Source organism: Sturnira hondurensis, unplaced genomic scaffold, assembly GCF_014824575.4.
Source record: "Sturnira hondurensis isolate 20B ecotype Veracruz unplaced genomic scaffold, ASM1482457v3 Scaffold0016617, whole genome shotgun sequence".
In the NCBI taxonomy this organism is placed as follows: domain Eukaryota; kingdom Metazoa; phylum Chordata; class Mammalia; order Chiroptera; family Phyllostomidae; genus Sturnira; species Sturnira hondurensis.
The window spans coordinates 5,549,295-5,571,189 of NW_028089248.1; the positions used below are offsets into that span (position 1 = coordinate 5,549,295).

General features: G+C 53.5%; 1 protein-coding gene across 2 annotated transcripts in view; it reads left to right on the forward strand.

Annotated features, from left to right (window-relative positions):
* Nucleotides 1-1,107: 1,107 nt before the first annotated feature.
* Nucleotides 1,108-21,895, forward strand: part of URI1 (URI1 prefoldin like chaperone) — a 41,545-nt gene continuing 20,757 nt past the window's right edge. For both annotated transcript variants that reach the window (XM_037066419.1, XM_037066420.1), the window contains exons 1-2: nt 1,108-1,537; nt 19,140-19,174. In XM_037066419.1, coding sequence (XP_036922314.1) covers nt 1,433-1,537; nt 19,140-19,174 — 140 coding nt within the window. In that variant the 5' untranslated portion in view covers nt 1,108-1,432. The remainder of the gene's footprint in view (nt 1,538-19,139; nt 19,175-21,895) is intronic.

Genomic DNA, 21,895 nt, shown 5'->3' on the forward strand with positions numbered 1-21,895 from the left:
CACACAAGGCTACCTCCTCGGTGCTTCCCGCCCAGGGACCGGTAGTTTTCTTATGGAAGCGTCTCCAAAGAAGGAAGAAGAACTTTTGCAGAAGCCTCCAGAAAACCTGTATTTGTGGGGTGTCCCATGCTCCCTCCTGAACCAACCAGGCACAGAGAAAGTTCATACTCCTTAGACTAGGGCTGGGGGCCGCCAGCTTCCCGCGGGCCCAGGAGCTGGGAGGGCTGGGGCTGATCGCCCGCATGAGGGTGGTGGGGCGGGGGCGGGCAGCAGCCATTGCCCATCACGGGGGCACAGTGACCAGGGGAGAAGCTCCCGAGGTGGCTGAGGATGAAGAGAGGTTGGTGGAGAAGGTGCTTAGGGCTGTTTCAGCAGTGGTGAGGTGGGACCCACAGGGAGGAAGGGAGTCATCAACATGGATCCTCTCTGTCCAAGGTGCCCTCCTTTCTGTGTTGGGAGCACATGGAAAACGGGTGTCTCAGGACAGGCACGGGCCAGGAGGGCAGACGGGCACCCCAGGGTGTCAGGTGCAGCTGCCTGCGGGCACACTCCCCTCAGCACACGAGGAAGGAAGGGGTCATCGCTCCCGTTGGGGACCGGAGCAGAGGTGGCTGTCAGTGCCAGGCCACCTCCATGCAGCACGTGTTCATGGGGCGCCTACTGGGTACAGTGGCCGCAGGACAAAGAGAGCCCAGGAATACTAGGGCGAGAGAAAAAGTTTTGTTCACACCCAGCTATGTATTACTACAAGTACCGTAGCTTTAGACAAGGAAACATTAGAATGTATGCCGTAATTAATACCCATGCAAATATAATCGCATCTTTTAATTCATTCAACGGGAACGGTTTGCACCTGCTACCGCTGAATGGCTGAAGCGGCAGCCTGAGTGCAGGAACAAAGTGCATGAGATGCAGCCCTGAACGCCCGGGGTGGGGGAGAGCGGGGCTGTGGGGCGCACGGCTCAGTCTGCGCCCCGGTCCGGAGACGCTCACGCCGTGGGGTTGCGCACAGCCGCGGCCTGGGGCAGCCGCGCACCACGTGACCTCCGGGGGCGGAGCGAGGGAGGGGCCGCGCGCGCTTCCCGGCGTGCCGCGCGGGGCGGGGCGAGGGGCGGAGCCACGCGGGAGTTCGCCGCCGCGGGACGCCAGGCTCGGCTGGGCCACCGGACAGCGCCTCTCGTTCTCCCGGGTTCCCTGCTGCTCGGAGCCGGCGGCGGCGGCGGGCGGCGCACGGGGGGCGGCATGCGCGTGTGAGATGCGGCGGCGGGCAGCCGGGACGCGAGCCGCGGCGGAGCAGGCGGGCGAGGCCTCCTCGGAGCGGGGCGCGCGGTGCATGAGGGCGAGCACGCGGGCGCCGGGCAGCCGCCGGCCACGCCGCCTCCATAAACACTCGTTTAGGACTCGTTCGCCCCGCTGAGGCCCCGGCGCCGCCATGGAGGCCCCGCCGGACCCCGCGCCCCTTGCCGCCGCCTCGGCCTCGGCCCCAGCCCCGCTGCGCGCCCCGGAGGTGGCGCGGCTCCGCGAGGAGCAGGAAAAGGTAACAGGCCGCGGCCGGGCCCGCGCTTCCGCCGAGTCTCCGGGGGGCGCCCGCGTCCCCGCCCCGGGCCCGCCCCCGGCCCCGCCTCGCGGTCGTGGCCCGGCGCGCTCCCACCCGGCGCCCGGAAGCGCACAGCCTCCAGGCCGCGAGGGAGAAAGTGACGGGAGAAACTTTTGTCACGTGCTCGTGTCGTCTTTTGTCTGCAGCCCTTCGACCCCGAGGGGGCGGGGACGCGGAGAGGGCCGCGACCCTGCACGTCACGTACGTGGGAAAGCGGGTCACGCTGTCAACGGAAGCGGTGGCAAAAGTGTGTCCTCTGTATCCTCGCCCTGAAACGTTTTATCCGGCTTGTAACGGAGCCGCGGGTGCGCTTCCAGCGCCCGCTGTGCGGCGCAGGCCCGCGGAGATGCGCCCCGACCGCGTTTTAACTTCAGGCGGGTGGTCCGTGGGCTGGACGCCGCCAACGAGGGGCAGGCGAGTGTCGCGTTTCCTAACGGGACTGTCTGCGAGGACGACCCCACCCCGCCGAAGCAGCACAGCGCTACTGTTTAACCTCGGATTTCCCCCTTTGGATTCTGGAGCATTCCCGTTTTTATCACCTTCCCCAGAAAGCTTGAAATCCTGACTCTGAAAAGCAACATGTAATTTACTTAAAATGCCCTGTGTCACACGCTGCGAGACAGGATCCAGGTGGAAAGGGCGAGGAAGTTGTTTCTAAACCCCAACGGGGTAGCCCCCGCCTGTTTTGTGTTGAACGTCCCTGTGCGGAAACGAGGACTCCTCACAGGCCGGGCACACAGGTGCGGCCCCCAGGTGCGGCCCCCAGGTGCAGTCAGGTCAGCGGGAGGGAGTTTTCATAGCCCCTAAAACAAAGAACCAAAAGAATACCCAGCCCTCGTTGGCTCAGGGGCCGCCCGTTGTGGGCGTTTTTCCTACTTGTGCTGCTGGGGCTCCTTCAGGGTGCGCGTTGGCGCTTTCTGACCCATTTTTTTCTAGAGTGACAATTGTTGGGTTTTAAACCTGGCTTTTTTCTAGGTGGAGGTTAGAAAACTCACACAGTTCGGCTTGTTTAAGTGATAAGACGTTAATGGATCTTCATTTTCTTGAAGGGAAAAGTAAAAGAACAATGAAAGGATAGCTCTTTCTGAAACCAGTTTGTCCATTTTGGGTGAAGCTGTTTACACTGTTGTTCTTGTAGAAATCGCGAAGCCAACCCCCAGACGACGGTGCTCCCGAGCGATGGTCGCCTGGGTCGCAGCAGTGTCGGCAGGCAGCCTGCAGACCCTGCCCGCTGCCTCCCGGGGCGCATTAAACAGAGACGTTCTGGGTTTCACTGTGACGCCAGTGTGTCTGGAACACGCGGGATCCGTGTGGGGTGCTCTGAACAGCCGTCTGTGTGGTGTCCAGTTACATCCGAAAACTGCCTTTGGGGTTCGATCCTGTGGGAGCCTGGGCAGCTGCTTTGAGTGGACCCTGCGCCCAGGTCCCTATCCTGTGTCTTGGTGCCAGTGTGGGGACACATCATAAATGTGTGCGTGTGTCTGTCATGCTGCGTGCGGTCACTCTCATCAGGATGCGGCCCCTCCAGGAGCAGACGAGGCTGCGCTGTAAAGGCTTTGTGCCCATGGGCCGGGGACCGAGAGGCAGCTGCATCTGAACGGTTCAGTGCTGGAGAACTTCCCCCGGGCGGTGGTCAGAGTCCAGCGTGGTTGAGGGGGACCTTACTCAGGCTGTCAGCCCAGCTCCCCGCAGGAGCTGAGCGAGGCCAGGGCGTGGGGCTGTGGTAGTTCCACACAGCGGTGCGGCCTGGCCTGGCCTGGCCTGGCCCTTCCCTCCCAGGGTTCTGTGAGAGAGGAGGGAACCTGGGGAAGGGGAGCGAAGGGCCGGTTGGTCCTGCCCCCAGGGTGGTACCTGGCTGGTTTCCTCACCGCAGGGCCGCCTTCGGGTTGGGGCGCGGGTCCTCTGCGCCTCGGTAGAGAGGGGCTGAGGCGGTGCGGGCAGGCCTTGCTCCTCAGTCTGCGGTTCGTGGGTTTGCGATGAGTTTTGCCGAGGAGCGTGGCAGGGTCCGCCGAGGTCCCTGTCTGTGTTGTCCTTGTTTTCCCTTGGAGCACACACAATAGGGACGATAAATCGGAAACCCAAGGGGGAAAGGGCAGGAGGGGCACAAGTGAGCCACACACGACCCCCACCGTGACCGAATCTCTAGTGAGTGGACAGTGAGAGATGTTTTAATGTGGTTTTCGTCCATCACGCCCATGCGGGGCCTTCCGCTCACGCCTTTTTGATGTAGTAAAGACACTGTGGAGCAGTTCCTCACAGCTTTGCTTATGATAAAGAAGAAACTAAAACTCCAGCACTAGGGGCATGGTTACTAAGCCCCTTGTGCAGACAGTGGAAGGGAAGCGTGTGTGTGCGCGGCGTGGTCGCAGGTCTGCCTGTGCACACGAGTGTCATCCCCTTTACACAGAGGGCACGCCCCTGCAGTTTCCAAAGCACAGTTTCCTTTCTCAGTTTACCTACAAGTGAAGGAAATTGGGTGGGGTTTTAGTGTTTTCAGTAAAAGATGTTGGTAACAGTTCATTGTTCTAGTGAAAACTGGGATGTTGTATCTTTAACTGCTAAATGCTTTCTGTGTCTGAGAAATGGCTCTTGGAAGGCTGCTGGCAGGGTTATGTCTTGGTGTTTCCAGAGCTGATGGATACAGTTTATCCAAACGTCCATTCTCCATTAGTTTTTGTTTCCGTTTTCTTTTTTCCTTGGAAGTTCTGTTTACTCTCAATTCTCTGTCAAGAGATACAGGGACAAGAGGGAACTTGGGTTAACATTTTTTTCTTTTGACCGGTTCTGTTTTTACTGATAGTAAAAGACTTGGTGGGAAATGAAGCTCCTTCGGAGCCTTCCCAGACAGACCTGGGCTGTAGGCGGTCGGATCCGGGACTGCAGTGTTGTGTCGTGGGCTGTTCGGGAAGCTTCCTCCTACCCAGAGCTTGTTACGTCTTGTTCTGTCTTTGAATTATGTTCTGTCGAAATTTTGGTTTCTTGGCTGAAGTGATATTTCTGTAATATCAGCATTTTATATCTCCAGAATCAGTTATCTTTCAGTAACAGAATTACTGAGATTTTATTGTAATGTGGGAAAAGAACCGTGTACTATTGTTTTTGTAAGTTTGTTTACAGGAAAATAGTAACTTTTGGAAAACTCATGAGCATAATATTATCTATTGTTTCATTATGCTCGTTATTGAGTGGCTCATGTAATTCTTACGCAGAGTTTTGGAATGACTTACACTTTCTTGATGTAGAACCTGGGGAGGTAAATGCATTGAGCACATAGTTCAAAATGTTTATGAAGCAAGATAATAACTGTGGAGGCTTCCACATTTCTCGTGGCGAGGCACTGCCTGCCAGGGTCCTGTACGACAGCTCCGCTCTCCAAGCCCTGAGTCCGAGCCGTCTAATTCCCACAGATGCCTATCGAGTGGCTGTCACATGGCCGCCGTGTCCTGCTGCAGGGCCAGTTGTGAACAAAACAGAGGAAGCCCTTGCTTCAGTGGGATTGTGTGCTGGCGGCAGAGACACAGAACAGGCCCGTTAAAAATGTCCCATGGGCTGTGCTCTGCAGGGCTGGGCAGAGGAAGTCCGGGGAGGGTGCCACAGGCCATGGGGTCTGAGCAGGGGACAGAGGAGGGATGCCCTGTCTGTGTGGTGCGTTTGTGCAATGTGTTTGCACAGGGCCCAAAGGTCAGGGGGTGGGCTGGGGGGCTCAGGGCTCCAGGGCAGGTATCCATGGGAGCACCACTGTCAGGACATCCAGGCCAGGGCCGGACTGGGGCAGCAGGAGGGTTTGGGTTTGGTGTCTGTTGGGTGAGGGGCACTGAGATGCGCTTTGAGATCACATTAATCTCAAGGGATAAGTATCCACTTGTCTTGTGCGGGGAAGGGACACTTGGGATGGCACTGGGCAGGGCGAGCCCAGTGTGTGCCAGGCGCTGCGATGGGCGTTTGGGGTGTGGGCTTGCGAGTCTTCGCTAGCTCTCACTGTTTCAGGGGGCAGTTGGGTCGTTTCTAGGTTTTGCCTTGAACTTCTTTCTTTTTTTAGCTTTATGATTTTTTAAAAATGTAATCTTTATTATATATTTCATTGATTACTGTGTATTCTTTGGCTGCCCCCGCCCCCTGCCCTGAGTGTTCTCATGGGTGTTCGTGCCTTCGGGTGGGATTGTGTTGTGCAGTGGCCTCGGCACGTGGCGCCCTGTCCGCTCCGGCGGCCCCACGCCCTTGCCACTGCCTGGCACTGTCTGTCCTGGTCGAATCTGCTGGCTGTTCTAGTCACGACTAATGAAGCTGGTTGCCTTTTCCAACGTTTATTGGGTATTTGCATTCCTCTTTGGTAAAACACCTGCTCATTTCTTGTCCATTCCCGTTGGGCTGTTTGCCATGTTCAAATTGATTTACAGTACTTCTTCGTGTACTTCTGATATGAATTCTGTTTCGGGAACGTTCTGTCAGTTCTCCCCTAGTCTGCGGCCTGACCTGACACCCCTCGGGGGCGCCCTGTGATGAGCAGGGCCTGCTGATTGGGGGGCGTTCCCGCCGGGCCAGCGCCTCTGCCTGGGTTTTCTGCAGCCTCCCCGGCCTCTCGTGCTGTCTCCCGGAGGCTCTGCCCAGCTGCCTTCGCGCCTGTGTCCCCGGCTCCCTGGGAGGGTGTCTGCGTGTGATGGGGCAGAGGCAGCTTCCGTTGTTACCGGGAGGACAGCCGGCTGCCCCGTCACCAGGGCTGGTTGGGAAGGTGGTCGGTCCTCTCTGCACTGCGTTGTCATGTTTGTCATCAGTCAGGTGACTGTCCCTGGGTCTCTTTCTCGACCCTGCCCCACTGGCCTGTTTGTCCATTCTTGCTCCAGACTTGCACTAATTATTACCACTTTGTGAGTCGTCTGGAACCTCGGTCACGTCTGTTTTGCTGTGATCCCTGAAGATCGTCTTATTTCACTCTTTTCTGTCCTTGCACTGTTTGTTTTCTTTGCCCGGCTCTGGCCAGGATTTCTAGTGCACTGTGGGGGAGAGATGGGGACAGTGGGTTGCAGGGGCAGGCTTAACCAACTCCCCCTCCCACCCTCGGCTGCGGTCTCCTCATCCTGGGACCCTGGATCCCAGGCTCCTGTGTGGCCTCCGCCTCGCAGCACAGGCTCCCTGGTCTTTGCCGGGATCTCCATGTTGTAGGTCGGGACGCCCGTAGGCCACGTCGTTCTCACCAGACCACCACAGCCTGCCTCCTCACCTCCTCCCCTCCTCCTGCCCGGTGGGCGGGCTCCTTCAGTTCTTCAGTGGGGGCGCACACCTTTCTCCGGGGGTCCTGCCTTCTCTTAGAGAGTGCTTACAGGGAAAAGCGCATCGGATTTGTCAGGCAGGTGTCACCAGGTTGGGTGTTGCCTCGGCAGGCTCTCGTCCTCGCAGCTTCCCTCTGGGAGCACGTGACATCTGCCTGCCTGGGTCGGCTCACTCATCGCGTGGTTGTGGTGCAGGCCTTCCCGTCGGGCCACGCGTTTTCCACTTGCCAGATTTGTTGTGCTTTGTTTCTTTCCCCTTATGTTAGTGAAATATACTTTAAAAGCTCAGCTTTGTGGTTGTATGGTTTTTACTTTCCTCTTCGTTGACACCTTAGAGATCACAGTATGTACTCTCTTCCACTCACGGTCCAAGTTAAGTAGGTAGGGACTTACTCGCCCCCTTAGCCGTCTTTGGTAGCTCAGGTTCATGGACCAGTGCCCTCCACTGTGCTGCTGTCACGTGTTTGGGTGTCTGTGACCCTGGACGTCAGGGTTGACACTGTGTAACTGTTACGTCTTACCCCATGTCGACGCTTGAAGGATGCTATTCCATTTCTCTGACTTCCTTTACTCCTGTTCATTTCTGTCTGCCTGTTTTTATCCCAGAAGAATCTTGCTGTATTTCCCCCTCTATCTGCTTCTTTGCACGATTGTCTCCACCTGTGTTTTTTCGCCTTTGATTATGATGCACCGAGGTGTGGTTTTCCTCGTGTTCAACCTGCTTTAAATATGCACGCTTTCTTGAATCTGTAATTTGGTGGCTTCTGTGAGTTTAGAAAATTCTTACCCACTCTTCAAATAATGGCTGTGCATCACTGTCCCTCCTCTGCCGTTGGCACTCTGGGGACACACGATTAGACGTTCGGTGGTCTCGCCTCCCTCTCCTTTCCAACTTCCTGCTGCTGTGATGCCAGTTTGGACACCTTCCGTTCACCAGTCCTCGGTTCTTATCTATTTAGTGCATAGGCGTGGCCAAATGCTTGATCCCCATTGCTTTCTCTTTCGTTTTAGACTCAGGGTTTGACATTGCAAGTGAACTCTGGCCTCTGCTGCCCTCTCCAGCCACCATAGGTTTTCATGATGCATAAATTGTGAAGCATTCACGGTGTTTCAGTCAAGTTAGGGTCTGTTTCTGTTTACTTTTTCCTCTTGTTTTTTTTTTTTTTTTTAGCTGCTTCTGTTTTCATAGACTGCTCAGTAATTTTTTATTCAATGCCAGACATTGTGGAAAATTGTAGGGACCTTAGATGAGGTTACCTTCCTTCAGAGGGTGAGTTTCCTTGCAGCAGCCTGAGGAAGGGTGGGCCTGTGCACCCGTGTAGGCGAGAGCTGGCTTCGGGTTTCCCGAGGGCTGGTCGTTGGGAGTTTGGCTGTGACTCCTGGCATGTAGCCCTCACTCCGAGGCGTAGCTCAGAGTCCACAGGCGGTATGACTTCCTCATCAGTTACATGATGACATATGTGTAGCTCTGTTTCTCTCCTGTTCTTGCTTTTGGATTACTTCTCTCCATTTGCAATAGTACCACACTTCTTACATGGCTTTGGTATCTTGTAGTAAAATTCCTCACGCTTTGTTCTTTTCCAAGATTGCCTCTACTTTCCTTGACCCTTTGCTTTTTCGGGACTATTTAGAATTAGCTTTTCAGTGTGAACTCACAAAATAACCTACCGGGGTTTTGCTTGGAGTGCATCGGGTCTGTGATCGATTTGGGGAAAATCGACGTTTCAACAGTAAGCTTTCCAATCCATGAACATGGTATGTCTTTCCATTTATTGAGTTTTTCTATAACTTCTTTCAGTAGTGGCTTTTTCAGTATATCTGTCTTTCATGTGTTTTAGATTTGCCCCTAGATATTTATTTTTTATTGCACTTTATAATGTATTTGCTTTTATTAGGTTGGCCAAAAAGTCTGTATGTTTTTTTCCTGCAAAAGAAAAGACACATTTTTCATTTTCACCAATAACTTCATTGATTTGGATATTCTGAGTACTCGGCTACCTCCCGCGGGCTGTAACGCTGCCGGTTCTCAGTTAACATCTCAATTTGATCACTGTCAACTCCCGCTGGTCCACCCGCCTGGGCAGCATCGTCCAGCAAGGAACCTCCAGCATGAAACCTCGCACCCACTTCTGACACGTTCAATCAGTCACGGCACCTTCTCCACACTTTGCACAGATCTGTGTTTTGCATTTAAGTTACCTTTCTTGAAATAGTAAAGCATAGATGTTGAAAATGTTGCATATTTTCTCCCACCTTCAATATTAAAATGGCTACAAAAAATTCACCAATTTTGCGCTTTTTAAGCGCACACTGGTAGGTCAGCTGTCACAGTGTGGTCTAACAAAGTCGTTTCGAATGCAGCAAAGACAACTCATGTTGCTGCTAGGGCCTCTTGTGGAGAACACCTGGGGACTCTGGCCGGCCCGATACCTGGGTTTTGCGGGACGTGTGTTCTGTCTCCTCGATTGCGGACTGCTCGCTTGTGCACTCTGTCGGGGGGGTGGGGGTGTGGGTGTGTGGTGTGTGGTGTGTGGGCGTGTTGTCTGAGCAGCAGTTGTGCACTTCGAAGTTCTCAGGCCTTGGTGTTATTTTGCTGCCTCCCGAGCAGCCGTGGCCCGTTACCGTAACATTGGGCGGAAGTGCTGGTGGGAGCTGCCTCGTACCATCCTGCGTGGCGGGGAAATGCTTCGCTTGCTCCGCTGTTGTGGGTGGTGTTTGCTGTGGGGCTTGGTGTTCTTCGGGAAATAAGGAAATGTTCTTTCGTTCCTAGTTTGCTAGTTTTATCATGAAAAGATGTTCAGTAAAATGCTTTTTCATCAAATGCTTTTTCTTTGTTTATTGAGATATTATATGGTGAATTAATTTGAGTTTTCAAAATGCCAAGACACTGTTGCGTTCCTGGAGAGGACCTCTTACGTGTTTCCCTGGTCACATCTGCATTGCCAGACAGACTTGTACGTGACAGTGGGCTCTGGATTGGAGGCAGGAGCGGCTGATGCAGGGCGACCGCCGGCCGCAGTTCCCAGCTGGTTCATCCCGTGCGGACGAGGGCTCCAGATGCTCGTGGCCCCCTCAGGCCCAATACTGGTGCCCTGACCGATTGGAGTGGCGTCACCGTGACTGGTCGCTGAGGACGCGAGGAAGGATACAGGTGCACACTGTGGGGGGGGGGAGTAGGTCTTCAGCCCTTCGGTTGGGTCCCCAGCGTGGGACCTCGGTTCGAGGTCGGCCCCGGGGCTGGGGCGGGCAGTGCAGGGCAGCGTGGGGCAGGCCGCTGAGAGGCCCCTGTGCCCCGTGGCCGCTCCACTGTCTGTGACGTGGAGCCCAGTCAGCCACCGGCTCCTGAGCACGCACGTGGCTGCTCGGATCAGTGTCAGGTCGGCCACGGGTCTGCGGTCGGCTCTCCTCCTAGTGGCCCCACTAGGGTTTGGTTTCAGGATCGTGCTGGCCTCGCAGAACAGCTCTGGGTTCTGTGTGTCGTCACAACGTCTGTGTGTCGGTGCTGCCCCTGACCGCAGCGTCCGGGTAATTCATCGTGGGACGGCCTTGGCCCAGTCTTTCCCTGTCGTGGTATTTTAAACTGTGGACTCAATTTCTTCGTCAGCTAAAGGACTCTTCTGAGTTTCTATTTTTAGTTGTGTCAGTTTTGTAATGGGCTTTTCAAGGACTGTTCATTTTTATCTGAGTTAAAATTGCTTGACCTCGAGTTAGTTGTGAGTACCTCCAGTCTTACTGCCACCTGCAGGTTTGGTGGCGATGTCCTTTCAATGGCTGTTATTGACAGTCTGTGTTTTTCCCTTTGATTTGTCTTCCTAGGCTTTTATCAGTCTTCAACTTAAAATTTATTTGTTTGTTTATTTTTAGAGAGGGAAAGGGAGGGAGAAAGAGAGGGAGAGAAACATCAATGTGTGGTTGCCTCTTGAGCATCCCCCACAGGGGACCCGGCCCACAACCCAGGCATGTGCCCTGACTGGGAATCGAACCAGCGACCCTTTGGTTTGAAGGCTGGTGCTCAGTCCACGGAGCCGCACCATCCGGGGCTTACTGACATTTTTTTTCTTCTAAGACTTTATTTGTTTATCTTTAGAGGGGAAGGGAAGGAGAGAAGGAGAGAAATGTCAGTGTATAGTTGCCTCTTGTGAGTCCCCTGCTGGGAACTGGCCTGCAACCCAGGCATGTGCCCTGACTGGGAATCGAACCGCGATCGTGTGGTTCTCAGGCCCGCGCTCAATCCACTGAGCTACACCAGCCAGGGCTGACATTTTTGAAGAACCAATTAGTTATCATTTTCTTTGTAAGTCAGCTTTCTACGTCATCCATTTCTGCTTTTATCCTTTTCTTCCTTTTAGAAATTTCTTGCTGGCTCACTGTTCTTTTCTGGCTTCTTGAGGTGGGAGCTACTGGAGGGAGCAAGTCACCGGTTTCCAGCTTCTCCATGACGTGCGGATTTAAGTTTCACCGCATCTCTCATCGCTGCCCGAGCGCCCACACGTTACGTGTGTGTTATCAGTCACTTACAGTGCGTTCCGATTTCCATTGTGACTTGTCCAAAAGTTAACTTTCTAAATAAAGGTTATTTAGTTGGCACACATCGAGTATTTTTGATTTTCTGTTGTCATAGTGAATTCTATTCTGGTCCGAGAATGCATGTTGCGAACTGATCTTGCCATGTGGCCTCCTGTGCGCTGCTTGCCTTCAGGTCTCCTTGTCAAATGTTAGGGTGGTCACGTCAGCTTATTGGTTTTTGCACCTTTTCATGATACACCTTTTTCTGTTATTTTTGTTCTTCACTCTTTTCTTTTAGTTTTACCCTATTTGTGTTCCGACTGTGTATCTAGAAGCAGCGTTAGTTACTGTTTTAAAGCCCACCCGACATCTCCGCTCTCACCCGGGCCGTTTGGTCTGTGTACAATGCACTCACCGGTGCCTGCAGTTTCACTCTGTCAGCTTTCTCCCGGACTTCTGACCGTTTACTTTAAAAACTGTAACGAAACACACGAGAAAGGGGGGCACACCTAACCATTTCGGAGTGTGTACGCAGCGGCACTCAGCCACGTACGTTGTTGTGTGGCCCTCACCGCCGCCCGTTTGGAGAACTTTGTTGTCTTGCTGCGAAACGGAAACTGCCATGGACCAGTACCTCCTCATTTCCGCTCCTCCGCCCTCCAGCCTCGGCTGCCCAGGTGCTTCTTGTTTCTTCCTCTGTGACGCTGCTTGCTCTGCCTGAGTGCCGGCACACACCCTCGCCCTTTGCCTCCGGCCTGGTCTGTGGGACGTCTGCAGGGGTTGTCCGAGTTGTCGAGAGCACCCGGGCTTCCTGCCTTTCACAGGCTGAGCGGCATCCCGTTGTGCGTGTGTATACACAGCGCCCTTCGTTCCTCCTTCCTCCTTCCTCTCGGGACCACAGAGGTCGCCTTCCCCCTTTGACCCTTGTGTCCGCTGTGACCCATGCTGCTGTGAACCTCAGCGCGCTGCCGAGCGCCCGCATTCCCCCGCTGGGTGTGTTCCTGGCCACGGGACGGCCGGACTGCACACAGCTGTGTGTCTGGTTCTTGGGGGGACTGCCTGGCCGTCTGCCGCCCGAGAGCCCGTGTTCCCTTTCCACCCACAGTGGGCACAGGCCTTTCGCGCACTGGGCATCGCTTAGCATCGTTTTTGCAGCTGTCCCTGTACGAGCGACAGGACACCTCACAGCTCGGTTTGGCCTACTCTGACGTTCTGTTTTCTCTGCTTTTCTGGGGCCTTCCTTTGACTCAATCAAACTTACTTTGTTGTGTCTTTCTGTTAACTTACTCATGACACATTCATTTTTACTGTGGTACTGTAGTACTCCATGGGCAGTTGTTGGCACGCAAAATAGTACAGTAATTAATAAGTAATAATGATGAACTTTCGCATCCTCAGGACTGTAAACCAGCCGTTGCCTGGCCCTGTATCTGTTAGCACTAAATGCGTTTACACCGCACTCTGTTCACTGTTCTTCTTGCCCCTGGGGAATTCACCCTGGATAGTGCAGCCTGCAGCCCGTGTCCGTCCGGTGCCGGCCGTGTTGCTCCATGCATTTCAGTTCCATGTGTTTCTTTCCCCCCAAGATTTCTTTTCTTATTTTTAGAGAGAGGGGCAGGGAAGGGGAAAGAGAGGGAGAGACACATCAATGTGTGTTTGCCTCTAACGTGCCTCCTACTGGGGACCTGGCCTGCAGCCCAGGCGTGTGTCCTGGCTGGGAATTGAACCGACAGCCCTTTGGTTCGAAGGCTGGCACTCAGTCCACTGAGCCACACCAGCTGAGGCTGATTCTGTGTCTTTTAAATACTACAATATTTTCATAAATATTGTTTTACGGGACCAACATAGATTTATCTTTACCTTTTTAAAAATACATGTATAGTTGCCCTTCAGTTCTTTTTGCATTTATGTTGCTCTGAATAGTCACTGTGGTATTTCTCTTCTCCCCCGGCTTTCTTGAGATGCAATGGACATGCACCACTAAGTCAAAGGCCGGCACCTGGCCACGTGGCCCGTGGGTGTGTGTGGCCATGGCCACCCAGCGTCGGCCAGTGCCTCTGCCAGGCCAGAGTCCTCCTCCTTTGCGAAAATGGTTCCAACTTTACCTTCCTGATGGAGAGCCTATTTGCGCCACATACAGTTTTGGATGTTCAATTCCTTTCCTCAGCACTTGAAGGTTTTATCCTGTTTTCCTGTTTCCATGATGCCGCGTTGGCGTCAGCCCTGGCTCTGACCCCTGGCTCTGACCCCTGCTGCCTCTTTGAAGGTGCGGTCTGCCCCTGCCCCTCGCCCTGCGGCCACCCACCGAGTCCCCTTCTCTGTGGTGTGTGTTGTGTGGCTGTGTGCCTGGCACACTCTGTCTGTGTTTAGTCTTTTTTTTCCACATACAACCTTTTTGGATTATTCCTGGGTCCAGTGGTATTTACAGTTTTAAGGTGTTTTTTTTCTTTTGGAGACCAGGTATTTGCATTTAATTTTTAAGTATGTTTTGTTGATTATGCTATTACAGTTGTCCCATTGTTTTTCTCCCCTTTATACCCCTCCACCCTTCACCCCCCCCCCCCCNCCCCCCCCCCCCCCCCCCCCCAGTATCTCCCAGCTAAAGTTCATGTCCATGGGAACTCCTTTAACTTGACCTTGTCTGGGAAGCACTTTATCTGCCCTTCCATTCTACATGGTAGCTTTGCTGGATAGAGCAATCTTGGATGTAGGTTCTTGCCTTTCATGACTTGGAATACTTCTTTCCAGCCCCTTCTTGCCTGTAAGGTCTCTTTTGAGAAATCAGCTGACAGTCTGATGGGCACTCCTTTAGGTAGGTAACTGCCTCCTTTTCTCTTACTGTTCTTAAGATTCTTTCCTTAGCTTTACTTTTTTAAATATATTTATTGATTATACCATTACAGTTGTTGTTCTATTCCCCCCTTCATTCTCCTCCACCCAGCACACCCCTCCCCCACCATTCCCCCCTTTAGTTTATGACCATGTGTCTCAAGTTCATTAGATTCTATATTTCCCCACTATTCTTGCCCTCCCCCCTATTTTCTACCTACCATCTATGCTATTTTCTGTACCTTCTCCCCCCTTCTCCCCCTCCCACCCCCCTGTTTCTAACCCTCCATGTGTTCTTCATTTCTATGGTTCCACTCCTGATCGAGCTGTCCTCTTGGTTTGCTTTTGTTTTAGGTGTGGTTGTTAATAGCTGTGTGTTTGCTGTCCTTTCACTGTCGATATTTTTCATCATCTCTTTCTTATATAAGTCCCTTTAGCATTTCATATAATAAGGGCTTGGTGATGATGGACTCCTTGAACTTGAGCTTATCTGAGAAGCACTTTACCTGCCCTTCCATTCTAAATGAAAGCTTTGCTGGATAGAGCAATCTTGGCTGTAGGTCTTTGGATTTCATGACTTGGAATACTTCTTTCCAGCCCCTTCTTGCCTGTAAGGTCTCTTTTGAGAAATCCACTGACAGTCTGATGGGTACTCCTTTGTAGGTGACTGTCCCCTTATCCCTTGATGCTTCTAGGATTCTCTCCTTCAGTTTGGTCTTGGCTAATGTAATTATGACGTGCCTTGGTGTGTTCCTTCTTGGGTCCAACTTCTTTGGCATTCTCTGAGCTTCCTGGATTTCCTGGAAGTCTATTTCCTTGCCAGACTGGGGAAGTTCTCCTTTATTATTTGTTCAAATAAGTTTTCCACTCGTGGCTGTTTCTTTCCCCCTTCTGGTACCCCTATAATCCGGATGTTGGAACGTGTAAAGTTGTCCTGCAGGTTCCTAAGCCTCTCCTCATTTTCTTTTAATTCTTGTTTCTTTATTCTTTCTGGTTGGATGTTTTGTTTTTCCTTCTGGTCCACTCCCTTGATTTGAGTCCCGGTTTCCTTTCCATCACTATTGGTTTCCTGTGCATTTCCCTTCATTTCAATTAGTTTAGCCTTCATATGTTCCTTTAATTTGTGACTATAATCAACCAGTTCTGTGAGCATCCTGATGACCAGTGTTTTGAATTGTGCATCTGAGAGGCTGGCAATTTCTCGGTCGCTGAGAGTTATCGGGTCTGGGGCTTTGAGTTCTTCTTGAACCATGTTTTGGACTGTGTGCCTGTTACGTACAAGGAGTGGAGCCCTAGGTGTTCACCAGGGCGGGGCCACTCAGTTGCTGGGTTGTGACGGCTGTATGTGGGGGTGGGGTCAAAGGAAAGCAATGGCGGTCCCCTCTGCCTCCTCCCGCTGACGGGGCCTCGAGGTCCGTCTCACTGCTCACTCCTTTGCTGGGTTTATCTGCGTGCAGGAATGTGCAACTGTGCTCAGCCTGCCCTGCACCCTCACTGGGTCTGAGATGCTGCCCCAGCTGCCTGTGCGCCTGGGTCTGGGGATCCTTCCAGCCCGACCCTGCTCCGCTGCCGCCTCCGCCCCTCCTTCTGGTCCTGGTTGAACGGTTCTTTGTTGTCGGACTTCCGTATAGTTCAGTTTTCTGTTCTTTGGCTGCATCTTTGTTTACTGAACCTTTGTTGTATTCAAACTTGGTTGTGGGAGAAGACACAGTGTTTCCACTTATGCCTCCATCTTGGCGGAAGTCCCTGTCTGTGTTTAATCTTTAATGGATCGTTTTGGTTTTTTACCTTTGAAGGCGTGTTAGAGCCCACCGCTTGTGTGGGAAGGGGCTGGTCACTGTGTTAGGGGCTCTGCAGCCAGAGTCCGTGCCCTGGGCCTGGGCATGTCCGGCGCCCCCTGGTGGGCTGCTACCTCCTGGTGGGCTGCCACCACGTGGGGAGGCAGAGGGAGACCTGGGTGCGGGAACTCCCGCCTCCTTCCCCCGGAACGGGTTTCTGACCTGGCAGCGCGGGCATTTCTGCTCCTGTGCCCCTCAAGCCTCCCAACTGGAGTGCTGATTGGGTGTCCCCGCAGCCGGCTGTGAGGCAGTGCGCGCACGGGTGCCTGTTCCCTGGGTGCTGACGTCACGGAGAGCGGCCGTCGGCGGGTGTGCGTCATGTGGCCCTGGCCCTCTTCCTCGTCCAATTAGGAGTGAGGAGCAGAGCCCTGGCACCCCTGCCTGTGGGGGCAGCGTCGGGTCATCAAGAGTGCCAGGCGCCCGGCCGACCGCCGCTGGTTGGTGAGGACTGTCACCGAGAGCGCGTGTCTGGAGGGGTGGGGGCCAGCTCATAGCCATCGGTCTGCACTGCCCACCCGGCGCCGGCGGCTCCTGAGCGCGTCTTGCAGGGTGGGTTCCGGCTCCAGGTACGGCTGTAGTCAGGAGTTCACTAGGCCCCTCGTTTCGGTTGTCGAGGCCTGCTAGCTGACTCTTTCCGTGGGGCTGAATCAGTAAGATTTTCTTTTCTTCAGGAGCCATGGTTGGATGTTTTGGCAAAGTGAACTTAAAAAGCTAGAATTGGTCCCCGATAGCCATCTTATTTTTAAAGAAAGCTTTTGTGGAGGACCAGAAAGCCGCAAGGGTTTATATTGCTTTGGATTGCTTTTCAAGAGTTGCTGTAACAGAACCAGGCTGATTGTCTCTTGGTTGCTTTGTTTATTTAGTAGTTAAAGGGGTTAACCTGAGTTCATTTTCGGAGCACATGTGGTTATTTGGAAGTATTTCACTTAACAGAAAATGCAAGATAGTTCTTTTTCACCCAGGTAGATTCAAGTTTGAGTTATAAGATTTTCTTCCTTTAAAAATTTTCCTTCATAGCTAAATTGTAGACATTTACTGAATTTTAAACATCACCTGCTGCCTAGAGAAGAGAACTGCCCCCCCCCAGTGTAAGTGCAGCTGCTCGGCTGGGGTTTCTGGGAGGCCTGGCCTCCGAGTCTGCAAACAGGTAACCGCAGGCCTCCCTCCGAGGGCCGTCCGCCTCCGCCGCTCCTGTTTTACGCGGGTCTCCGCACAGCTTCCCTGTGTCCGGGTGGTGCCAGGGCGGCGTGTCGCTGATGCAGGCTGCAGTGTTGGGTGGTGTTTTGGCCGTGAGCGCTTGCCTTGTGATCTAGGGAGCAGATTTTGGTTGTTGTTTATTTACCCTTGAAATCCGTTCCTGGGAAACTGTTTTAGGAAAGAGAAGGGAAGGGGCAGGGTGCATTGGGGGGTGGGGGGATAGCCACGACCAAGCAGGGAGCAGGCAGGGTAGGGGGCCTGATGGCAGGGACCCAGGGACTCTCCCAGGACCTGGTTCTTAACCATGAAACGCATGCGTGCCAGATTTGCATATTTACTAATTAAAAAGGCTTCCTGGAAACATTAAGTAGACGATCTCCTGTAACCTCTAACACTGTCACTAATGGATATTGCATAGAAAATCTCATCGAAGGTCCTTTAAATAATGTACCTGATTAGGAACACGTAACTGGTTAATATGCGGCTGCGGCGGGATGACGGTGCAGAGGTTAATGAACACCCTGCTCGGGCGCGGGGCCTCCCGCCTGCGGTCCGGCCGCTGCGTGCTGCGACGCAGGCGCGGGGACTGCAGGGTCTCCCCTCGGGGTCTCCTCTCGTGCGGGAGCTGACACAGGAGCGCTCTGAAGAGGGTCTTGTCATGTCAGCGTCCTTTTCGGTTGGTGTTCAGTTCTGCTTGTGTGTGTTATGATGGTCGCCAAATCGGAAGCGGCCCAGCGGCTTGGTGCGGCGTCGGGCCGCCGGTCCACACGTGGTGCCGGGTGCGGCCCTGTGCACGTGCGGGCTGGAGGGCCTCCTCCGGAAGTGTGTGGACGGCTGGGTGCTGGGTCCAGGCTGCTGCCTTGGCCTTTAAGAGGTCTCAGCGGAGGACAGTCGTTCCAGGGGTTAAATGCTGTGGTGGGACGTCCAGTGACAGCCCCCACCCCATGCTGCGGTTTCTGGGGAGAGCCGGCTCGTGGGGGTTGGGTCAGAGTCCAGGACGTGGCTCTCACGGTGTCCCTCCCACCAGGCAGCCCTCACTCCTCAGTTTCTCTGTCTCTGAAATGCTGCTGTTGCCGTATTTGAGGCGACTGTTCACAATTCCCACCAGTGGACTGCTTAGAAACAGACGAGTAATGGTCTTGGAAAACAGCGCTACTTTTAAATTGCTGTTTGTTTTCCCCCTTACTGGTTCGTGTTCTTGTTTTCTGAGCATTTTTAGAATCTACTGAAATACCTCTAAGGGAAACATAACTTTTATATTTAATTTTACTGTTTTAGTATTATAAACATAGCTTCAGCTGGCTAGGAAGTGCTTAAAATTTTATCATAATTCACCAGGGGAACAAGTGGGCTGTTCAGAGCACCTTTTTATCCCAAGTGTTTCTTTTTGAAAATGTGGTAGAAAAATACCACCGAACTCATTTCTAACGCATCAGTATGAAAATTACAGGTGAAAACACGTGGAGACACACTGACAATATAAAATATTTTCAATGCTGTCGTTTCTTTTTTTACTGATGAAACATGGATGTTATGTTGGCTGTTTTGTTATTTATAACACTTGTGTGTTCTACAAAATATGTGACATTGGGAACAGGTCTGTAGACTCTACGATGTGCTGGTTATCTTATATCATGTGTCACCTAATGGCGCTGCAGCGGGTTTTGTACCGAGGAAGAGCCGGAAAGCTGTAATTTGTCCTGTAGTTATCAGCCGCATTAAAGGGTGGTGATAAAGTGTGCTGCTCAAAGCCTCACTCTCCCGTCCCTGTGCCTTTGACAAATAAAAATGGAGACCGAGAGGCCGTGAAATCTGTAAAGCCGCCGCTCTGGCTCCCTGCTGCACTGATGTCGTGCCTTTGTGCCAGCCCCGATTTTCACGACCAGTTGTCTGTTTCCACGACAGGTGGTCGAGAGCTGCCGAGAGAGCGCCCAGCACTGGTGAGTGGAGAGCGGCCTCGTCGCGTTGCTGAAACGCTGACGGTCGCCGTTTGTATTTCAGTACAGCGTGCACTGGTTTTTTTTGGTAACCCGTAATTGAGTTCTTCTAGCACTCTCCATTTCTAATGCTTCTGCCCGTAATTCATGTTGTCTTTCACCGTTTTCTGACTTACATGCTCCATGATTTCCTGAAGCTGTATCACTGCTTGTTTATTCTAATTGCCTCTTTTTTCTTTCTTTTTTTTGAAGAAAGAATAATATGATTATGAAGTGGGACAGACGTTTTTGAACTAGAGTAATTGTTCCTCTATTTGGGAGTATTTCTTGTATTTATACTAGAATAATAATTGGAATCGGTTGTTTTAAAATAAGGGTGGAAACATGCGAATTCTCAAGTTTGAAGAGCCAGCTAATTCCCTGCACCTCCTGCTTGCTGTGCTGACGGTGCATCGTCCCCAGTGCGGGAGAAGGCGAGCGCTGCTCCTCTGCAGCCGCTAGAACGAGGCCCGCGAATAGCGCACCCTGCTCTGGCCCCTGGGGATAGAAGTGCTCAGCTCAGTGTGACTAGACTCTTGCCGGTGGGTGGGTCGTCCTGAGGTCCAGCTGCAGGCCCCACCGGCAGGAGACCGCAGGACACCCACGCAGGGCCTGCTGATTGTCCCCCGGGAGGGGTCTGCTGACGGCTCTTTGGTGCTGAGATTAAACCTCTGCTTAGACGCCAGCTAGCGTATAATATTTTAAATTTATTTTAAGAGGCTTTGTCTTCACGCCTGAGAGACCTCCAAGGGAGTAATTTGTAGTTAGTGCACATCAGACGTTTCCTGGTCCCAGCGCCCACGGGCTGCAGGCAGAAGAGAGGACAGTGCTGCCCTGCCCGCACCGCGCGGGGGCCGCCGGGCAGTCTTCTGTAGGGACTGTCTGCTCTCACGAGACACTGTCCTGGGTCAGCCCTGGTCCTCCACCAAAGAATGAAGTCCGCCCCCCCTCCCGCGNCCCCCCCCCCCCCCCCCCCGGCTAATCTGGTCAGAGTGAACCATTTTACAGATGATTCTTAGAGGAGATTTTATCAATGTTGGCTTTTCTCTCTGTTAGTTTTGGTAAGGAATTCGAGAAATCAGCCAAAGGTTGGATTCAGTGGGAACACACACTAGTTTACACCGGTGTGTGAGCAGCACCTCGTTCTGGTTTATCGCTGAGACCCTTCCCCCTAGATGGGGGGCGTGGCCTCGTCGCCGCCTCAGCCTCACACCTCCGCCCCGCGCTGGCACTGCAGGACCGCTGCGGTCTGAGTAGATGCAGGCGCGGCGGCGCAGCTCTCCCCGAAGAGGGTGGTGACTCCCAGTCGCTGCGGGGGCGCCCTCCCGGGCTAGCACGGCAGCCCCCACTCGAGCCCGTCTCCGGTCCGGTTTTCCAACGCACTCCGCACTGGAGAGGCTTAGCGTGCGTGCTTCTACATATCTGTGCATTAAGCAACCAAAATAATGTTTTCCAGTGAAGATTTGCCTTTTCCTCGGAATCATTTTTAATATGGCTCAGGAAATAGACTTTCCCTGCTACTTTCTAAGGAGGCTCTGACAGTGCTGGAATCTGCGTGCCCAGGGAGCCTGCTGACCTACTGTGTGAGAGGCCTGGAGCCAGAGTGTCCGGGAGTGCTGTGGAGATCCCTGAGGCTGTCCCTCCCAGTGCCCCAGATAGTGGCCAGTCCTCCTGTCGGCCACTTGCTCCCTTATTGCCCTGATGCCACTGGGTGGGAGGGGGAGGCCCGGCTCCACAGGACCCCCTCTGAGCAGGGGTCGCCCCCTGCCTGCTGTGTGCTCTGGGCCCGGAGCCCAGGAGCCCGGTGCCGGAGGAGGGGCAGCTGCTCTTCAGGGCGCCTCCCACACTGCCGCACGACTCTCCCTGGGCCCCCACTCAGCTCCTGCAGCCGGGCACCCCTTCCTGGTGGATGACCCGTGCCGTGAGGGAAGAGCCCAGCGCGGGCGCCCTTCCGAAGGGCTCTTTCACCTGAGGGACGAGTGGTGAGCCTTGTAGGCTACACCTCCTCCTGGAGGCCTTCCCAGCTCCTCCTTTCTGTCTTAGGAGTGGAAAATGATGATTGGTGAGATTTACCACCGGAGTGTTTTTAGGATGAGTAACGTATATGTGAAAATCAGACTAAATAAGGTAATTTTTATTAATTACGCTACTGTAGCTTTAGGGGAGCCGAGGAGTAAACGGAAACCAGCCCTGAGTTTGGAGAGCAGTCATTTTCATCATCCGGAGAGCAATTATCCATGTTGCAATTCGTCCTAATTTCAGTTTGACACTATCTACATGTTCTTTAAAATGACTCGCTGAATTGGTGGGTTTTTGTTATTTTAAGAAACTGGCAGAATTCTGCTTTAAAAAATTGTGCCCTGGCTTTGCTTGGAGCCGACACTGATCTCCAGAGGAGGCCAGCAGGCACCGGCCTCTCCACCTGGGATGTCCCCCAGCAGGTGTGAGGCCTGAGCAGGGCTCACCCCGGGGACGGGGGTCCGGCCCCCCCTGCTCCTACGGCATCACGTCTTTGGGCTGTTTGAAGTGAATTCATCAGGCAGCTCCGTTTTGGTGTGACATGAGGGAGATCCGGAGCCCAATCCAAGTGCCTTTCCCACGATTTCCTCCTGATTCCTCCTAGCCCTTGGGGGGGCCTCACCCTGACCACACGGGCAGGAACCCAGAAGGGTTGGCGAGGCCACC